Genomic DNA, 16966 nt, shown 5'->3' on the forward strand with positions numbered 1-16966 from the left:
CACAGAGAGGCATCAAGCTTTTCAACTCATTTCTTTCAGGGAAGACACGTCTTTATGTAGAATACGTTCACTAACCCTCTTCTCTCAACAGGTTTTGTTCTGGCTTTTGTTGAAACTAGCACCTAATGTACTGTTGCTCTTTTATGACATATCGCTTATTGCCCCGCACTCTTCTGCTAAATGACTCAATGTAAATGTATATAGTGCACAATAAGACACCTGTTATACCAAATAAAGTATAGAAAACAGCATGTCAGACAAAGAATGTTTAGTTATAATAAATCCCCTTCCTCCACATTAAAGCCAGCTGACCGCTGAGCAGTTAAACCACACATTTATATGGATCTATTAATCTATGGGAAAATAAATCTAACAATGACTTTCTATATCCTGCATCAACCTTGATTAGTGAAGTGATTCAATAAGAGACATGAAACGACTCTTTGAATTCATTCAAATAAATTATATAAAACTAACTGACCAAAGTATTACATTAAAGCATTTAATTTAAAGTTAGACTTAAAATGTTCATGTCAATTCCACTATTGCACACACACATATATTACACAAAGTAGTTAGTTTAATTACATCAGAAGTAACTGTGATTATATTGCAGAAAACATTTAAGTAATCCCTTACTTTACTATTTCATTGGAAAAATAATTAAATTACAGAATTTAGTAACCAGTTACACCCAACACTGGAGATTAGACACTTCGATCAGTGAAAATCATTGTATAGTAGTTATAAATATAATCATCTTGAAACTTGCAGCTGTTGAACGACATTATTATTACGAAAGAATCACGACGAGACCCGTTCATTTGTTACCATTGAAACCAAAACCAGTGTCCCATCTATGATTTTTAGAATATATATTTGGTAGAATAAATTAGTTCATTAGGTGCATTTCAATATGTTTTATGAATATGTCAAATGTTTTACCAACGTACAGAATCAGTTTAAAAGTCGCCCCTATTCCGAGAGAAAAGTACTTACATTGCATGATACTATACATTTGTGACTATGTGCAATCCTCTGGAATCGAACCCATGACCTTGGCGTTGCTAGTGCCATGCTCTAACCACGAGCCACGAGAAAGTGTGTACATAGGTATGTTCACATCATGCTGTAATCACATTGAACGTGTGAATGTCATGTGCTGTCAAGACAAAAGTAATTATAATACAGCGTGAATGCAGCTTATGATGAAGAGAGAGAAGAAAGGTCACACACAAGGTGATATAATCTCACACTGACCATCTGCAGAGAGACGGTGTACCCCAAACCCAGCGTAGAGAGGTTCAGTGAATGTTGTGTTGAATGTGTGTAGGTGTGTGAGTCTGTGTTTTTTAGAGACGCTGTAGAAGGACAGTGTGCCGGCCGACCAGTCCAGAAACACTGCTACAGTGTTAAAGTGTGAAGGAGCCTGTACAGTAAGACTCTGATTATTGTGACAAGCAGTGATTCCGGAGAACCGTAATTTCAGACACCAGGACTTTTCATTACATCCAAATTTACATTGACGTTTATATCCTTTCCTGCTTATTCCTTTATATGTCACTGCTACATCCTCCATCCATGTCAATTTAACCTCCCAGTTACAGCGTCCAGTCAGACTCTCTCTACACAGAACCTGAGGATGCACATCAAATCTCTCAGGATGATCAGGGTATGCCTGCTTCCGCATAGATCGGGGACATGTCACTATTTTGTTATTCCCTGACAGAATGAGTTGATTATTTGCTGTGTTCGGATCCAGTGTGAGATCACAGGCGTCTGAAAACAAGATGAGACATTTCACGACAGAACATTCAAAAACACAGAAAATTGATCAAACGTGTGCTTGTGTGTGTTTACATTTCTGTAGTTCAGCTGCAATCACGCACTCCCCCCCATGGTCCACACTACAGGAAAAATCATACGAGGCAAATTAGATTAAACATATTAATGATCGGCTTCAAACACACACAAAAAACAGATCTAAACATCATGTATCTAACAGAGCAAACCCTTTACTTCATGGATTTTATTGCCCATCATGTCATGTTTTGGATATAGTTGTACGATTGGTAACTGTAAAATATTTTATGTTATGTATTTAGCTCAAAACGCTATTTTGACACTTAATATTTACAATTTGCCGATATGAATGGTTTCTTCTAAAACAGATTGTGGACTTAACATACATAAACATAAAACGAACAAATTAATGTAATAAAAATGGAAAATTAAAAAAGCACAAAACATTCTGTTACTGAAAAATGTGTTTATGAATGTCTTTACATGCAAGTACAGTACACTTTGATTTTGCTAAATTCCCTCTGATGTCAATAATAATATCTCATCTTTGGTCATCAAAATGACTTTCGTGCTTTAAAACAGCTTAAATGAAACTCTGTACACACTTGCTTCTTAATGTGGAAGGATATCTATACAAATTATCACCAGCCCCACTCAATTACACCAACTAGGACTACTTGAGCCACGTGACAGGATTGCTTACAACGTCTTCAGTTGTAAGAAGAAAAACCTCAGCAGCGTGTGACTAATTTGCACATGGTTAAACATGCACATGACATATTAAAAACACTACACAGACACAGGAACAACATCAACCACTTGATTTTCATCTTTAACTCTTTCCTCCAAAACAGAACAACAACACTTCAGTCATGACAACTCTTGGAGTGATGACTTTCAACCAGTTATTAGCATGGACATGAAGGTACGTTTACTTGATTTTGGCGAACGAGATCTGCTACGCTGCCGCCGAGATACATACATATATGTATGTACATTTATAGTTAAGCTTAGTCAAAACTAACAAGAGAAGGATGCTGCAAGAATGCAGAACACCCATGCAGATCTCTACAGGTGGAGCTGGGGAGGAGGAGGGAAAAAGAGCTTCATGCCTGAACTACACGTACGTATATTTAAAACATATATGACATACCTGAGTTTGTTGAGTGTGCAGTTTGGATCATTGAGTCTATCAGAGAGCAGCTGAACACCCAAGGGTCCAGGATGATTGTAGCTCAGATCCAGTTCTCTCAGGTGTGACGGGTTTGAACTCAGAGCTGAAGCAAGAAAACAACATCCTTCCTTCGTCACCATACAGCCTGACAACCTACAGACACATGAGATGAGATGACATGTGACCAGATCAGAAACACAAAGAAAAGACCACTACAAAAGTATTCTTCAACTTTACTATTCATAGCAACGATTTGAAGTAGATTTACCATTTATTCAATTTGTGAAAAGGTTTTATCCACATTCCAAATGAAAATATTGTTTTCCTTTTCATTCGAAGACACTAGAAATGGGACTTATGCTGGAGCCACACCAAAAGATAATCGGCCGATTTCTCCCCTTCCGATAGTCCTATGTAAAGTCCTGATCTCATTCACTCTTAACACACATCACACCACAGGGAAATCTGATAAGATCATCTAAAGAGCCTTTTACTGTGACGACATAAATAACACAATATTTGAGTTGCAATAAAATGATATCTAGTGCTGTGCCCCTTAAATGCTTTAGACAACGCTGCTTGAGCAATTTCTCAACGATGAATAATATTTTTAAAATGACATAAAAGGTTATATTTACACATTCGTTTACAGTATATTGAACACATATATAATAAACAAAGCTTGCAGTGAATAATAAATAACTCATTCTGAAGTTTTGAGAGAATTTGCGAGATTCCCTGTGGTCACAGTTCGGACTCTGTATTGAAAATCTGTCGGTGTGTGGTGTGCTGTGTTCATCGTTACACATTATAATGATTAAATCATCATATTTGTGGTCTCTCACCCTTTAAAACTCTAAAAAAGATTTTAAAAAATCTTTTGGTGTAGCCCCAGCATTATTGGTGAAAAATAACAAAAACATGCAATGTTTGCAGATATTGAATACTGAAGTTCATATTCATATTAAAACAACGCAATACTAATGTTGTATTTTAGGATCAGTCCAAAATTGAATACATGATGGAATAAGTCACCCCACTTCAGGTTGGTGGAGAGTTCCTTCCTCAAGTGGAGGAGTTTAAGTATCTCGGGGTGAGGGAGGGAAGGATGGAACGGGAGATTGACAGATGGATCGGTGCAGCTTCTGCAGTAATGCGGTCGATGTACCGGTCCGTCGTGGTGAAGAAAGAGCTGAGCCGCAAGGCTTAGACTGCTTAGACTGCTTCCCCCGCGACCCGGCCCCGGATAAGCGGTAGAAAATGGATGGATGGATGGAACAAGTCTTTCCAACAACTTTCAAAGTATGTGTTTCTGCATTGTTGCACGTGTTGGGTGACATTCCTGAGGTTTGTTCTCTTGAAATAAACAGATACTGGACCGTATTTGTTTTTGAGGAAACTACTTTACTAAAAATTTCAGTAAAGCCTGTGAACAGAACCATATGCCAACAATCAATGAATATTGATGTTTTTAAATACCTCAGTATCTGTAGTTGACAATTGTGACTCTTGAGAGCATCAGACAGCAGCTTCACTCCTGAATCCTGAAGGTCATTGTTACTCAAATCAAGCTCTCTCAGAGAGTCTGAGGACTGGAGAACCGAGACCAAACTTTCACAACACAGATCCTGCAGATTGCAGAAAACCAGTCTAACAGGAATACAGACATAGAGACAATGATGTCTCTTGACTCTGAGAACAGCAAGACACGGCAGCCAAAAACACAGACCAACAATAAAACAAACATCCACGACAGAATAAAACAACAGCTCCCAAATCAAGTTCAGACTCATAAACTTCATTTCAACATGAATTGTTGTAATAAATTCATTGCTGTTGAATTTCAACAATGAAAGGAAACAATACAGGTAAAAATAACATGTATATAATAAGTCATAGTGATTGTTTTAGTTTACATTATGATGCCAACATATGAAGAGTTCGGTTCCTAAATGAGGTTAAAACGGTTCTAAAATCATGTTTTTTTATTACGTTTCTATGTTTTTATTGTGTTAGCTGTATTTGTTTGAGCTTTTATGGCTTAAATCAAAACAAAGCAACTGCAGATGCAATTGATATTAATTGAAATGCACAATAAACAAACATGTGCAATTCCATGAAAACGTCAACCTTACCTTGAAAAAAATATGTTTTTACCAACGCTTTTTACTACGGTTACAGCACAGATATTAACATTTGGTGGTTTAAATATCCATGTGAGGTCTCTCTTTAAGTTTTTAAAGCCTTTGTTTTATTTTTTTGTGCATTATTATATTATCAGGTAAGAGCTATTTTCAGTATTGTCACATCCATAACGCTACATATTCCTCATAAATGGAATCATTAAAATTAAAATAAAGTTAAGATTATATGTTCTATAAAGAGGCATTCATTGGGTATTATTGCTTCAGGATTGTCCATTTTATCTCACAGAAGTGAGTTTGTCATCTCCCAAAAACCGCGTCCTTTTTTTGCCACTTCCATAACGCATGTTTATTTCCCTTTTTTTAAATAGAAAGTTCACAGACTGAAACTTTTTTATGTTTAGACTCTATCAACAGGGGTTCAGTCAATAAACAGATGGTTAAAAATATTCCTAACAAATTCATTCTCTTTTTATGCATTATTAGCATTTAGCATTTTGAGCCTGTGCACATGCATTTTGAGCATCCATCTCACGCCCATAACGCAAAATGTCACGTCCATAACGTTTGAATTGCCCACATGGTTTTTGAAAAATTCTCATTTTGGAACCAAACTCTTCATATAATTTTCAAAGAGATTTTGTAAAGTCATAAAAGTGTTAACAGTTTTTATGAATTTACAACTCTGCATCTCACTAGAAATGAGCAAACCTGAGTATCTCCAGTCGACAGTGTGAACTCCTCAGTCCATCAGAGAGCAGCTTCACTCCAGAATCCTGCATGTCGTTGTTACTCAGGTCCAGCTCTCTCAGAGAGTTCGACGAGTGTAGCGCTGAGGCCAAACTTTCATAGAACTGATCTGTAAGATTACAGTCAGCAAGTCTATAACAGACAAAAAACGGCATAATGATGAGATGATGGATTTAACTCGATGCCTTTTTATAAAGTTTTAAATACTCCTACTTAAATGTATACTCACAGAGCTTTTCTGCAGTTGATGGCAGCTGGTATGAGTCGTCTTCTACCCTCCTGTGTTGTGCGGTATTTCCTCAGATCAAACTCATCCTGGACCTCCTCAGACATCTGAAGCATGCAGGCTATTGCTGAACAGTGAGAAGGACTGAGTTCAAACTTTGGGTTTTTGTCCTGAATCTCTGCGAACAGAGTCTGATCATTCATCTCCAGCAGACAGAGGAACAGATTGATGCATTTGTCAGCTGTGAGATAATCGCATCTAATTCGATCATGAATGAACTTTATGGCTTTGCTGACACTCTCCGAGGTGTTCTCTGTGTGTGTCAGTAGATCCTGTAAGAGCCTCTGATTGGACTCCAGTGAGATGCCCAGGAGAAATCGCAGGAAAAGATCCAGACGTCCATTTTTACTCCGCAAGGATCTATGAACTGCTGACTGCAGTATCTCATATGAAGAATTTCCCTCCATGTACCATTTATATCTTACAGGACCCAAAAAACACCTGAGCACTTCAACGTTTTTCACTACATGCGAGTAAAACAGGTAGAAAGCAGCGAGAAACTCTTGAACAGTGAGATGTATGAAGCTGTAGATTTTCCTCTGATGAATGACAGATTCCTCCTTAAAGATCTCAGTACAGATGCCAGAATACAGCGAGGCGTCAGTGATGTCGATCCCACACTCTCTCAGATCCTCCTCATAGAACATCACATTGCCCTTCATCAGCTGTTTGAAAGCCACTTCAGCCAGTTTCACAATCACTTCTCTGTTGATCTCTGGATCTCTCTCTGGATCAAACTTCTCATTCTTCATCTTCATCTGAATCAGCAGGAAGTGGATGTACATTTCACTCAGAGTTTTGGGGATTTCTTCAGTGTGATCTTGTGTCAGGTTCTTCTGAAGCACAGTGGATGAGATCCAACAGAAGACGGGTATGTGACACATGATGTGGAGGCTTCTCGCTCCTCTAATATGGGACATGATTCTGCTGAACTGATGCTCGTCGCTGATTCTCTTCCTGAAATATTCCTCCTTCTGAGCGTCGTTGAATCCCTGGATCTCTGTCACACGCGTGATGTATTTGGAGGGGATCTGATTGGCTGCTGCTGGTCTGGAGGTGATCCAGATGAGAGCGGAGGGAAGCAGATCTCCTCTTATGAGGTTTGACATCAACACAGCCACTGATGAAGTGTCAGTCACATCAGAAACTTTCTCACTGTCGTCTGAAAACATCCGTGTCATTCTGCTTTCATCCAGACCATCAAAGATGAACACAAGTTTACACTCCTTATAAATCTGCGAGTCCACATCTTTAAGTTCAGGATGAAAGTCCAGCAGAAGTTTGTGAAGACTGTAGCGATGATGACCGTCTCGAATCAAGTTCAGCTCTCGAAACGGAAGCAGGAACATGAAATCTACGTCCTGATTGGCTGTTCCCTCGGCCCAATCCACAATGAACTTGTGCACAGAGACGGTTTTTCCAATCCCAGCGATGCCTTTGGTAAGAACAGTCTTGATTTTCTCTTGATTTTGAGAGATAGGTAAGGGTTTGAAGATGTCATTGCAGTAGATTGGAGTGTCTTGTAAGTCTTGTGTTCTTCTAGGCTTTCTCTTCATGTATGAAACCTCATGTTCTTCATTCGCTCCTTCACTCTCTCCCTCTATGATGTACAGCTGTGTGTAAATTCTCTTCAGGAGAGTTTGGTTCTCTTGTCGTTTAAGTCCTTCAAATAAAGTCTCATATTTGTTCTTCATGCTAGTTTTGTGTTTGTCTTTGACTCTTTGTAGGTCTGCAGTCTCCTCCAGCAGCGTGTGTGTCTGCAGGTCTGGATGACACGTGTCAGGTCTGAGCAAACCTCTATCCGTTCAGCACAGACGTATTAAACAATTGCAGAAACAATGTCAATGTCAACAACACACCAAACTCTGACTTGAAAAGCCTCCACACGTAGATAGAAATGTAAAGCCAGATAAAAGCACATGTTTTTAGTTACAACAGGCCTTTTGCTGCTGTTATGACTCTAACAGACTGATCTTTGTAGATGCTGATAATGGCCAGTATCTAGACTCATATACATACGGTATATTACTGACACATACGGTATTAACTACTGCCAACATAACACTGATGTCAGATGAAATAAAAATGGTTTAAAAAAGAATAACTAATCTAGTGTTTGCGTTAATATGTCAAACATTTAACATCACAATGGTTGGAAATAATTTCAGTTCAATGATGTGTTTATAAACACACACACACATGGTCAGAGGTCTCAAAACCACCAGACTCAAATCAAGGGATAAGCAAAAATTTACACTTGAGTTTAAAAAAAGTAAAGTATTCGAAAATAATTTGTCGATTTGATTTATTGTGAATCATTTGAAAATGTTGAATAATAAATGTAAAGCTAATCTCACGCGGGGTCAGGGGTCACTGCGCCATCTCTGATATTAGGGGGAAGTCCAATGGACTCATTGCTCTTCAGAGACACACAGCTGGGTTCTGGAGATGATGCTTTATTCCTCTCCTCTCTCTCCTCATGAAGACTCATTTCTGAAACCTCACTCGACGAAAACATAGAATTAATGTTCAAATTAGCTTTATCATTATATACACCTTCAAAAATGGATTAAAATGTCTTCAAATGCATTCACATTTAACAACAATGAACTTCACGCAGTTAATAAAGCCAAGCCATCGTATTTGTCTATTAATTCTCATGTTTATTCAGATTCAAAATGGATTCTGCTAAAAGTTGAGCTTTTAATAAACTGGCTCAACTGGTTTTTAGCCATTAGTACAACAGATAAACAACTTAAAACGTTTCTTTTTTTCTTGTCTTTATAGCCAAAGACTCACTCTGACTGACTTCTATCATAGTAGGTTCAGCCTGTTTGCTTTCATTTAATTATATAAACACACCGTTTCATTTATTTATGCAACATTCTGAGTAAATTAAAATGACAGTTAATATGAAACTATATGTTGAGGAGTTAATATCTTACCTCACGAAGTAAAACAATACAATACGTGTTTAATCTGATGAGCGTGTTGTGGCTGTCAGCTGAGCGCGCCCCCGCACTCACACGCAGCAGCGCGCACGAAGGCACGCCCCTTTAGTCAGGTAACGTAATGTTTCAATAGACAAGCTCTATATTTAAATCGGTTAAAATTATTACAATTGTGTTTTATATCATTTGTTAACGCTCAAAAGAAATCACATATTTACACACTATTTCAAGAAAGGTAACGAGTACGCTCTACTGCGCATGTCTGTTCTTAAAGCACTTCCGCTGGCGCCATTTTTAAATTTCTCCCCAATCAAAACAAAACAACTGCGAATGAGCGATGAGAAACAACAACAACAACAAAATGACTCCCGTCACTTACGAGGTATTGTTAAAACTATCATATGTTTAAGGTATGTACACAAGTGTTATTACTGAACCCTTTAAATATGACAAACAAACATACACACGCGTGTGTAGAATGTTTTTTAAAGACAATGACATCACAAAGAGATTGTATCTTGTGTGAGATTTTGTTTGAAGCGGCTGGTTTAGTTTTAAGAGCGTAAAACATGGAGTTTCAGAGTAGTTTGGCTGATTTATTTGTCTTTGATGAAGGAGAGCACACCCATCTCACCATCAGAGTCCAGCACATCCTCTTTAAAGTCCACAAAACCATCATATGTGCATGCAGTCCGTTTTTCAGGTAAGGACAGACACTTTACACTTATGTATTAACGTTTAGCTTAATGTTTGTTGATTTCCAATGCGCGTTTACTCACGTTTTTATTTCTAGAAGTTAGCTTTTCACAGTTTTGCCTTGTTGCAGAGCAGCTTTACGTGGAGATTGAAACATTTTGTTAAATGCGTAAACTGTGAAGAACTTTATGAAATGAAAACATATCAAAATTGGTGTATGATACATGATTTAAGACTGTGATACATTTAACTTAGAGGTGCTTAAGACTAGTCCTTGACTTAAATAAAGGTTTAGTTGGTGACATCTGTGCCATTGTTTTGTCTCCAAATGGACACAAATAATGTTTTTTTTGTGTTTGTAACTGAAAACTACTTTGCATGGTAGAGATATCACATTGATATTTGTCAATAACAGGGTTTGATTTCTCTTCACAGGATCCTATTCTCTGGCCGATGGGACGGCGATGCAGAAGATTTCTATGATGTCCCCAATGTATCTCCACACATCATGGACTGCATCATTCAGTACGCTTACACAGAATCCGTTCACATTTCCAAAGAAAACGTGGCGGAGCTTCTGGTTACAGCTGATCGATTTTTAATATCAAGGTTGGTAGATGCCTGTTGTGATTTTCTGGGGTCACAATTAGCCCCTGAGAACTGCATCAGCATTTTCACGTCCGTCGAGAGTTTCCACTCCTGCTCAAAGCTCTGCAGTACAGCCAAACTCTACATCTTGAAGCACTTTGAGGAAGTCCTGCGCGTATCCAAGGAGTTCCTGGAGCTCTCGTTCGATCATCTCATGGAGTTTATCGGCCGTGATGAGCTGAACACCAAACAGGAGGAGATGGTTTTCGAAGCCGTCCTCTACTGGGTCGATCACGCACCCGAAGAGAGGAAAACTCACATGGCCATACTTCTGACGAAGGTAAGGCTTTGACATTTACACACATTTACCACGTTTACGTGCAGCCTTTATTCATTCGACTCTTGTGCTGCAGGTTCGAATGGGTTTGATGGCTTTAGACTACTTCACCAATAAAGTCAGGAACAATCGGATGGTCATGGAGAATCAGTCCTGCGCATCTGTTATCTTCAATGCCTCAAAGGTCTTGTTTGGCTTCGGCACTCTTGGAGCCTCCGACCTAGTCCTCATGAAAGAACTGACACGTCCACGTCTCCCCCCTGCCATCGTATTGGCCATCGGAGGGTGGAGTAATAACGGTCCAACCAGTAGGATCGAGTCGTATAATGTAAGGGCACACCGCTGGGTGGATGTGACTCAGGTGGACGATGAAGCCAGAGCCTATCACGGCACAGTGGCCCTAGACAACGTCGTCTACTATATCGGCGGCTTTGATAGTGTCAATTATTTCCGAAGCGTAAGGAAATTCAATCCCATCTCGCAAACTTGGCATGAGGTGAGCATCCTGACTGTTCCATGTGTAAAACCATAAAACAAGACAACATATATTTACGTAACATGTTTGGTTGTAGGTGGCTCCCATGCATGAAGGACGCTGCTACGTCAGTGTTGCTCTTCTCGACAGACAGATTTATGCCATTGGTGGGCATGATGGACACCGACGCCTAAACACTGCCGAGCGATATGACCCACAGACAAACAAGTGGACTAAAATAGCCACCATGAACCAATGCAGGAGTGACGCTAGCGCCACCACGCTGCACGGCAAGGTAACAAGAATGATGTACTTCTACAAATATTAACATTATCTTGTAGTCCCACACATCTGCTCTGAGTGGTTGCTATGACATTGTAAAGATGCTGTGGTTGCTTACGGATATGTTCAGAATAATCAAATTTGTTTTTCATAACCAGTATGTGATGTTATTGATAGCCATGCTGGACTATAGTTGTGTGCATTGTGTTTGTGTGGCAGGTATATATCTGTGGTGGTTTCTCCGGGATAGAATGTCTGTTCACGGCCGAGAGCTACGATCCTCAGATGAACCAATGGAGCTTCATCGCACCCATGATGAACCCCCGCAGCGGTGTCAGTGTCATTGCGTATGGTGATCTAGTGTATGCGGTGAGTATCACGCAGATAGAAACACTCGCATGTCAGTACCGTCGATAGACTTTATTAAACACGGAAATCATCATGAATGTCTGCAGGTCGGTGGATTTAATGGCGTGAACCGTCTGCAGACCGTTGAGGCTTATAACCCGCGAACCGACCGCTGGCACGACGTGGAGCCAATGATCAATCAACGCAGTAACTCTGGCATCGAGGTGAGCCGTTTATGGTTTGATGTCTGCTGCAATGAGCTCAGATGTTCTAAACTGTCGCCCGAATCTTCAGGTGCTGGATGATCGCATGTTTGTTGTCGGGGGATTTAATGGATCAAGCACCTGCAGTACCGTGGAGTGTTACGACTACAAGACAAGCCAATGGTAACATACACAAACACCAGATATCAACACTCACCTTCAGAATAGACTGACTTTTAGATTGTCATTTTATATTGACTGTTTTTGTGTGTGTGTGTGTGTGTGTGTGTGTGTGTACACAGGAGTGAGATGACTGACATGGCCATACACCGCAGTGGTCTGAGCCTCTGTGTTTTATCAGGATTTCCTGAAGTCACCAAGTACGCAGCCAATCAGGACTGAGCAGCAAAAGTGAATGATCGCAGAGTGAACTTGGAATAAATGCATTCAAAAAAAGAACAGCGTTTAATGTAGAGATAAGGATTCTGTGGCGGATACAGAAAGTGTTTGTGAAGTTGAACCCTTCTCTTTAAAGTAAGTTAACTGTAAAATATTTTTTTGATGAGAATGTGTTTTGGGACTGTGTGCTTTCTCTCAACACGTCCTGTTTCTGTGTCATGGACTGAATGGTAATGAATATCATTTATTATTCATGCGTGTGTGTGCTGTCATTGAAACAGAGGCTATACGCTAGGTATGTTTAATGAATAAGATGATGTGTTTAGTTTGAGGAGTAATCATTGAAACTGTATTTTTGACATGATCTTATTTCAGTGCTGCTTTATTGCAGAATTTAAATGATTGAAGTGACTAAAGAGCTTTTTTGTGTACATGCACAAACCCCACCATTGGGTCAAAAAGGATGAACTTAGCCGTTGGGATGTCAATGAACAGAAGTGTTGGGCCGTTTCAACCCACTGTTGGGTCGAATATAAACCATTTTCGGAGATAATTTAACGCCTGGGTTTATCCCTTTTTGACCCTACAAATCATGTTTAATCAAGCATTCAGTGTATATGTTAAACATGGAAACAAATGAGATCTTCAGCCATGATGTCGATGATCATTTATTAATTTCTCTTTGAATTATATTGAACATTTATTGAAATGTCTGCCATCTCATACATTTCATTTTCGATTCTCTGACAGTTATTCAACCTATTAAATGTCTGATACTGTATATCCATTCATTTAATCATTTTAAGCATAAAAGTATTCTTCATTAAAATAAGCAGAACACAATACAGAACTTCAAAGCACAAGATGACTCGAACAATAAAGTATAAAACAAATGTGTTTTCGGACACAAACTTTTATGAATTATAACATGTATAAAAAGCCAAATAAACACAAAAGCTCAAATAATATGAACTGAAAACTATGTAGATATTTCACAACATTAGATAATCAAACCTTTCTGTGATTTCACATGATTCTACTTTTATTGTACGTTTAATTTAACAAGGAAAGCAAATATTCAGACTTGAGTGACACACGCGTGTGATAACAATACAATGTGAAGATTCATTTTGAATCCAACGGCACAAAAATGTTCATAGACAGGCATCATCTTTTCCACCTTAACAGACATTTAATAAGTTCCGAACTAAAGTGGACGCACAATATTCTGATATTAAACACCACACAAACACACAACATTTATCATGCACGACAACATCGGTGAGAACATTAAAGTGAACGCTAGAAAGATTCATGCCACACACGGGTACGGTAAAGATTTCTTTATGCTGAAGTAAAGGGACAGCTTCCAGGAGGGAGTTAACAATATTTACTTTAGATCTCCTGAATGTCATTCACTCGCAATATAAATCACTCGTGAATGCTGCTTACTGTTATTTTCTCACTACAGCAGATTGTCAAACACACACACACACATACAGTACAGTACAGTACAGTAAGAAATGAAAGTCAACACCACCAGGTTTCTCTAAGACGCATTACTTCAGGTCTCCACTGTCACCCTGGATGGTCTTCTTTATACGCAGGAGCATGGTGGTCTGCCATTGGTCCAGACGAGAGATCGAATCAAACTCCTTCACCTGGATAAGAATAAAACGTCAAACGCATTCAATGTAAATATATGTGAACATAAGTGCCAGTAAGTATAGGTGCACTTCATCACATGAAGGTGCAGGGTTCCCACAACGAGCCAAATGTCAAATTCCCTGACTTTTCACTGACTCAAAAGCTGAATTTCCATGACCTGTCCTATAATGAATGAAACTCAGTCTCTCTTGAAGCTCTTGAAATGTACAGTTAAGCAACTGACTTATTGCCAGTTGACAAGCGGGAAGGGAATAAAATGGCGCAAAAGATAACCATAACAATTCGCAAATATGTGTAAAAAATACACTTTGATAAATGGAAACTAAAATTGGAAAACTAAAACAAAAATCCCTGATATTCCATGACTAAAAAATTGTCTGGAATAGACCTTTTAAAATTCCATGATTTTCCAGAAATTCCATGACCCGTGTGAACCCTAGATGTGTGTTTTGCGACCATTTCAAACCTAAAACAACTAAAGCAGCGTTTCATAACTGAATGTTTATTGTGAGCGTTGAAACGTTTATATACAGTAGGATGACGATTCGAGATGTGGAAACTCACAGCCTCAGTGAACACTTCACTGTTCTGTTCCTCGTGCGCCTCCAGAAGTTTCTGTCGAGAGAGAAAAACCCATCAGAGCTCAACAACGCAAGTCAAACAACCCAACACGATCCTGTGAAGTGTTTACCTTCAACAGCTTACATTCTCTGGAATCAGAGAAAGCCGGAAACATGCCTTCATACTTCTCGACGGCAAGCTGAAAGAAAACAAACATCATACGTCACGCGTGTCCGGTTTAGTTTCCTTCGGTTATATCCAACACGACCCGCTGACCTTAGCATTTAATTCATCCACTATGAAGTGACACAGAGCTGCCTTCCAGAAATACTCTTTAGCGTTGTATTTCAGAAGAGGATTGTCCATCGTGCTGCTTGCTACCTGACTCACGAGATAAAGAGAAATCAGACGTGTTTCGTACACCAACTGCACAAGTTAGTCAAGTGCGAGACTAAATACCTGCTCGAAGATCTCCACGGCTTTGGGATATTGCTCCAGCTGAGCGCTGTATGAGCCCACCTTCAGCAGACATTTATTAGCCGAGCTAAACACAACAGCACTTATTGTCAATACAGCACTGCCAAGAAAAACTAGGAGAAAACCCAGAGAGAAGTGCAAACCTGTTTGACTCTTCGCCTTTATAGTAATCCGCCGCCTGCTCGTAATGCGCGATGGCCTGAAACAACGACACAAAGATCACGTCAGCTCGACTGATGCGAAACGTAAAATGTCTAACAGACGGACACTTAACAGCAAACGGCACCTTTTCAATATCCACAAGCTCAGATTCATAGATCTCTGCTATAGTCATGTGATGCTTGGCAGCAATGGTGAACCTTCCCTGTCAATCGAACACACACACGACAGATTACATGTTACGTGTGATCGTTTGTTGAACAAAAAGATAACATGCAACAAACATAATAAGGCTAAAGTGAATAAAAACAATCTGTCAACAATCTCACCATGTCTGTGTAAATATCGATGGCCGCGTTTAAACAGTTGATAGCCTCTGCGTGATAAAAATATATCACAACTCATAAACTCTTGAATCTCTGCTCATTTATTTATTGGTGAATGGACTAAATACAGCAATGAAATAGTAGGTTTAGTTATTGTAGACGTGTCTCTCTCACCCTGAGGATCCGCTTTCTTGTACGCATTCCCTGCATCAACGAAACTGGTGGCGGAGTCCAGCTTGTTTTGCATCTGCATGTGAAGTCTTGCGGCCTGACAGAACGCACTCCCTGCAGCTACGACAACCAAAACATACGTACACACCATCACCTGTCTCTTCACACACAGTACATGTATGTTAAAACAGACCACACATACTAATAGTTACTACAATAACAATACAGTAAGATCACCTATAAATACTATTTTAACAAACCGTAAACAGACATGTTAAATGAATGAAAGCAGAAAGATTGATGAACGTAAACGACAGAAAATCAGCTTAACGTTAATAACATGTTATAACATCAATAAGACATAATACAGCTGTAAATGTGATGTAGGGTCATTCATACCACTCCAGTTTTTAGCCATCTTGAACATGTTGGCGGCTCTTGCATACATTTCACACGCGTCTTCTACTTTATGGTTACCCCTGAAAGACATGTGCACATATTCTTCATGACAGATTTTCACATCAGTTTTCATGTAATGAATATTGCAACGATCACGTGACGGTGCAATGCCGATTCATTTAACCGGATGTCGCAATGGAAATATTTGACATTGAACACTTATGCTGAGAAACATGGACACGGGTCCAAAAAACATCTTATGGATCCGTTTAAAATATGCACACACACATACAAAAGTATTTAGATGACAGGAAAACAAAAAATACAGCACAATTCTCTGGGGCATTGGACGTCTTTGAATGTCAGATCGTGACCAGCATCATTTCGATGTCTCACCCGAACATCCCTCCGAGAAACGAGCCCGACGATTTGACTTTTTTATCCGCATCTGCCATCAGCTGCATGGCTTCCTTCTCTTTGCCGGAGTTATCCATGATGTGATGTGTGATATATAATGCGTGGAGGTGCTGTTGGATCGGTGAAGGCCCGGGGTTTGTTGATATAGAGCCGCTCTCTAGCGCAGGATCATGAAGGATGCTCTCCTCCTCCTGTCGGGTGATGCTGATGATGCTGAGAGTCGACGGAGAAACGGCGACACCTTCAGGTTAGAAGAGGAACTGCGGCGCGAGGACGTAGAGAAAAAGGCCAATTAAATGATTCAGTAAATGAATACATGTAGGATAAATAATAATACAAATATAAATAAAAT

The 16966-nt window shown here is 39.4% G+C and overlaps 3 protein-coding genes across 4 annotated transcripts; 1 reads left to right on the forward strand and 2 right to left on the reverse strand.

Annotated features, from left to right (window-relative positions):
* Positions 1 to 255: 255 nt before the first annotated feature.
* Positions 256 to 9181, reverse strand: LOC306895451 (NACHT, LRR and PYD domains-containing protein 3-like). The gene is made up of 8 exons (XM_079458683.1): positions 9103 to 9181; positions 8515 to 8657; positions 6101 to 7954; positions 5833 to 6003; positions 4457 to 4627; positions 2957 to 3130; positions 1861 to 1907; positions 256 to 1779 (listed from the first exon to the last, which is right to left on the reverse strand). The coding sequence occupies exons 2-8, from the start codon at positions 8646 to 8648 to the stop codon at positions 1229 to 1231; spliced, it is 3102 nt and encodes a 1033-aa protein (XP_079314809.1). The 5' UTR covers positions 8649 to 8657; positions 9103 to 9181; the 3' UTR covers positions 256 to 1228.
* On the forward strand, positions 9151 to 13276 carry klhl10a (kelch-like family member 10a). Of its 2 annotated transcripts, none has more exons than XM_079458684.1 (9): positions 9151 to 9490; positions 9724 to 9811; positions 10240 to 10732; positions 10806 to 11225; positions 11302 to 11499; positions 11706 to 11855; positions 11942 to 12058; positions 12129 to 12220; positions 12340 to 13276. In XM_079458684.1, exons 1-9 carry the CDS (start codon positions 9367 to 9369, stop codon positions 12437 to 12439), a joined length of 1782 nt encoding a protein of 593 aa, XP_079314810.1. In that variant the 5' UTR covers positions 9151 to 9366; the 3' UTR covers positions 12440 to 13276. The 2 variants fall into 2 exon arrangements, with proteins under 2 accessions (XP_079314810.1, XP_079314811.1); XM_079458685.1 differs by having other exon boundaries at positions 9417 to 9518; positions 12340 to 13216.
* On the reverse strand, positions 13090 to 16823 carry napba (N-ethylmaleimide-sensitive factor attachment protein, beta a). The gene is made up of 11 exons (XM_079458686.1): positions 16594 to 16823; positions 16198 to 16277; positions 15802 to 15918; positions 15631 to 15677; positions 15429 to 15506; positions 15286 to 15341; positions 15125 to 15209; positions 14942 to 15046; positions 14796 to 14864; positions 14669 to 14719; positions 13090 to 14097 (listed from the first exon to the last, which is right to left on the reverse strand). The coding sequence occupies exons 1-11, from the start codon at positions 16689 to 16691 to the stop codon at positions 13996 to 13998; spliced, it is 888 nt and encodes a 295-aa protein (XP_079314812.1). The 5' UTR covers positions 16692 to 16823; the 3' UTR covers positions 13090 to 13995.
* Between the last annotated feature and the right edge of the window lie 143 nt (positions 16824 to 16966).

Source organism: Barbatula barbatula, assembly GCF_947034865.1.
Source record: "Barbatula barbatula genome assembly, chromosome: 6".
Lineage (NCBI taxonomy): Eukaryota > Metazoa > Chordata > Actinopteri > Cypriniformes > Nemacheilidae > Barbatula > Barbatula barbatula.

What these genes read in the sequence shown, in the direction of transcription:
- klhl10a (XM_079458684.1), top strand. Translation starts at nt 9,367, where the DNA reads ATGTCTGTTCTTAAAGCACTTCCGCTGGCGCCATTTTTAAATTTCTCC. An exon ending in TGGCCATACTTCTGACGAAG is followed by an intron (nt 10,733 to 10,805) that starts GTAAGGCTTTGA and finishes CTTGTGCTGCAG; the next exon opens with GTTCGAATGGGTTTGATGGC. An exon ending in CCACCACGCTGCACGGCAAG is followed by an intron (nt 11,500 to 11,705) that starts GTAACAAGAATG and finishes TTTGTGTGGCAG; the next exon opens with GTATATATCTGTGGTGGTTT.
- LOC306895451 (XM_079458683.1), bottom strand. Translation starts at nt 8,648, where the DNA reads ATGAGTCTTCATGAGGAGAGAGAGGAGAGGAATAAAGCATCATCTCCA. An exon ending in GCAGTGACCCCTGACCCCGC is followed by an intron (nt 7,955 to 8,514) that starts GTGAGATTAGCT and finishes CTGAACGGATAG; the next exon opens with AGGTTTGCTCAGACCTGACA. An exon ending in TGTCGACTGGAGATACTCAG is followed by an intron (nt 4,628 to 5,832) that starts GTTTGCTCATTT and finishes TATTCCTGTTAG; the next exon opens with ACTGGTTTTCTGCAATCTGC.
- napba (XM_079458686.1), bottom strand. Translation starts at nt 16,691, where the DNA reads ATGGATAACTCCGGCAAAGAGAAGGAAGCCATGCAGCTGATGGCAGAT. An exon ending in GATGGCTAAAAACTGGAGTG is followed by an intron (nt 15,919 to 16,197) that starts GTATGAATGACC and finishes TGGTTGTCGTAG; the next exon opens with CTGCAGGGAGTGCGTTCTGT. An exon ending in GAGAATGTAAGCTGTTGAAG is followed by an intron (nt 14,720 to 14,795) that starts GTAAACACTTCA and finishes CTCTCTCGACAG; the next exon opens with AAACTTCTGGAGGCGCACGA.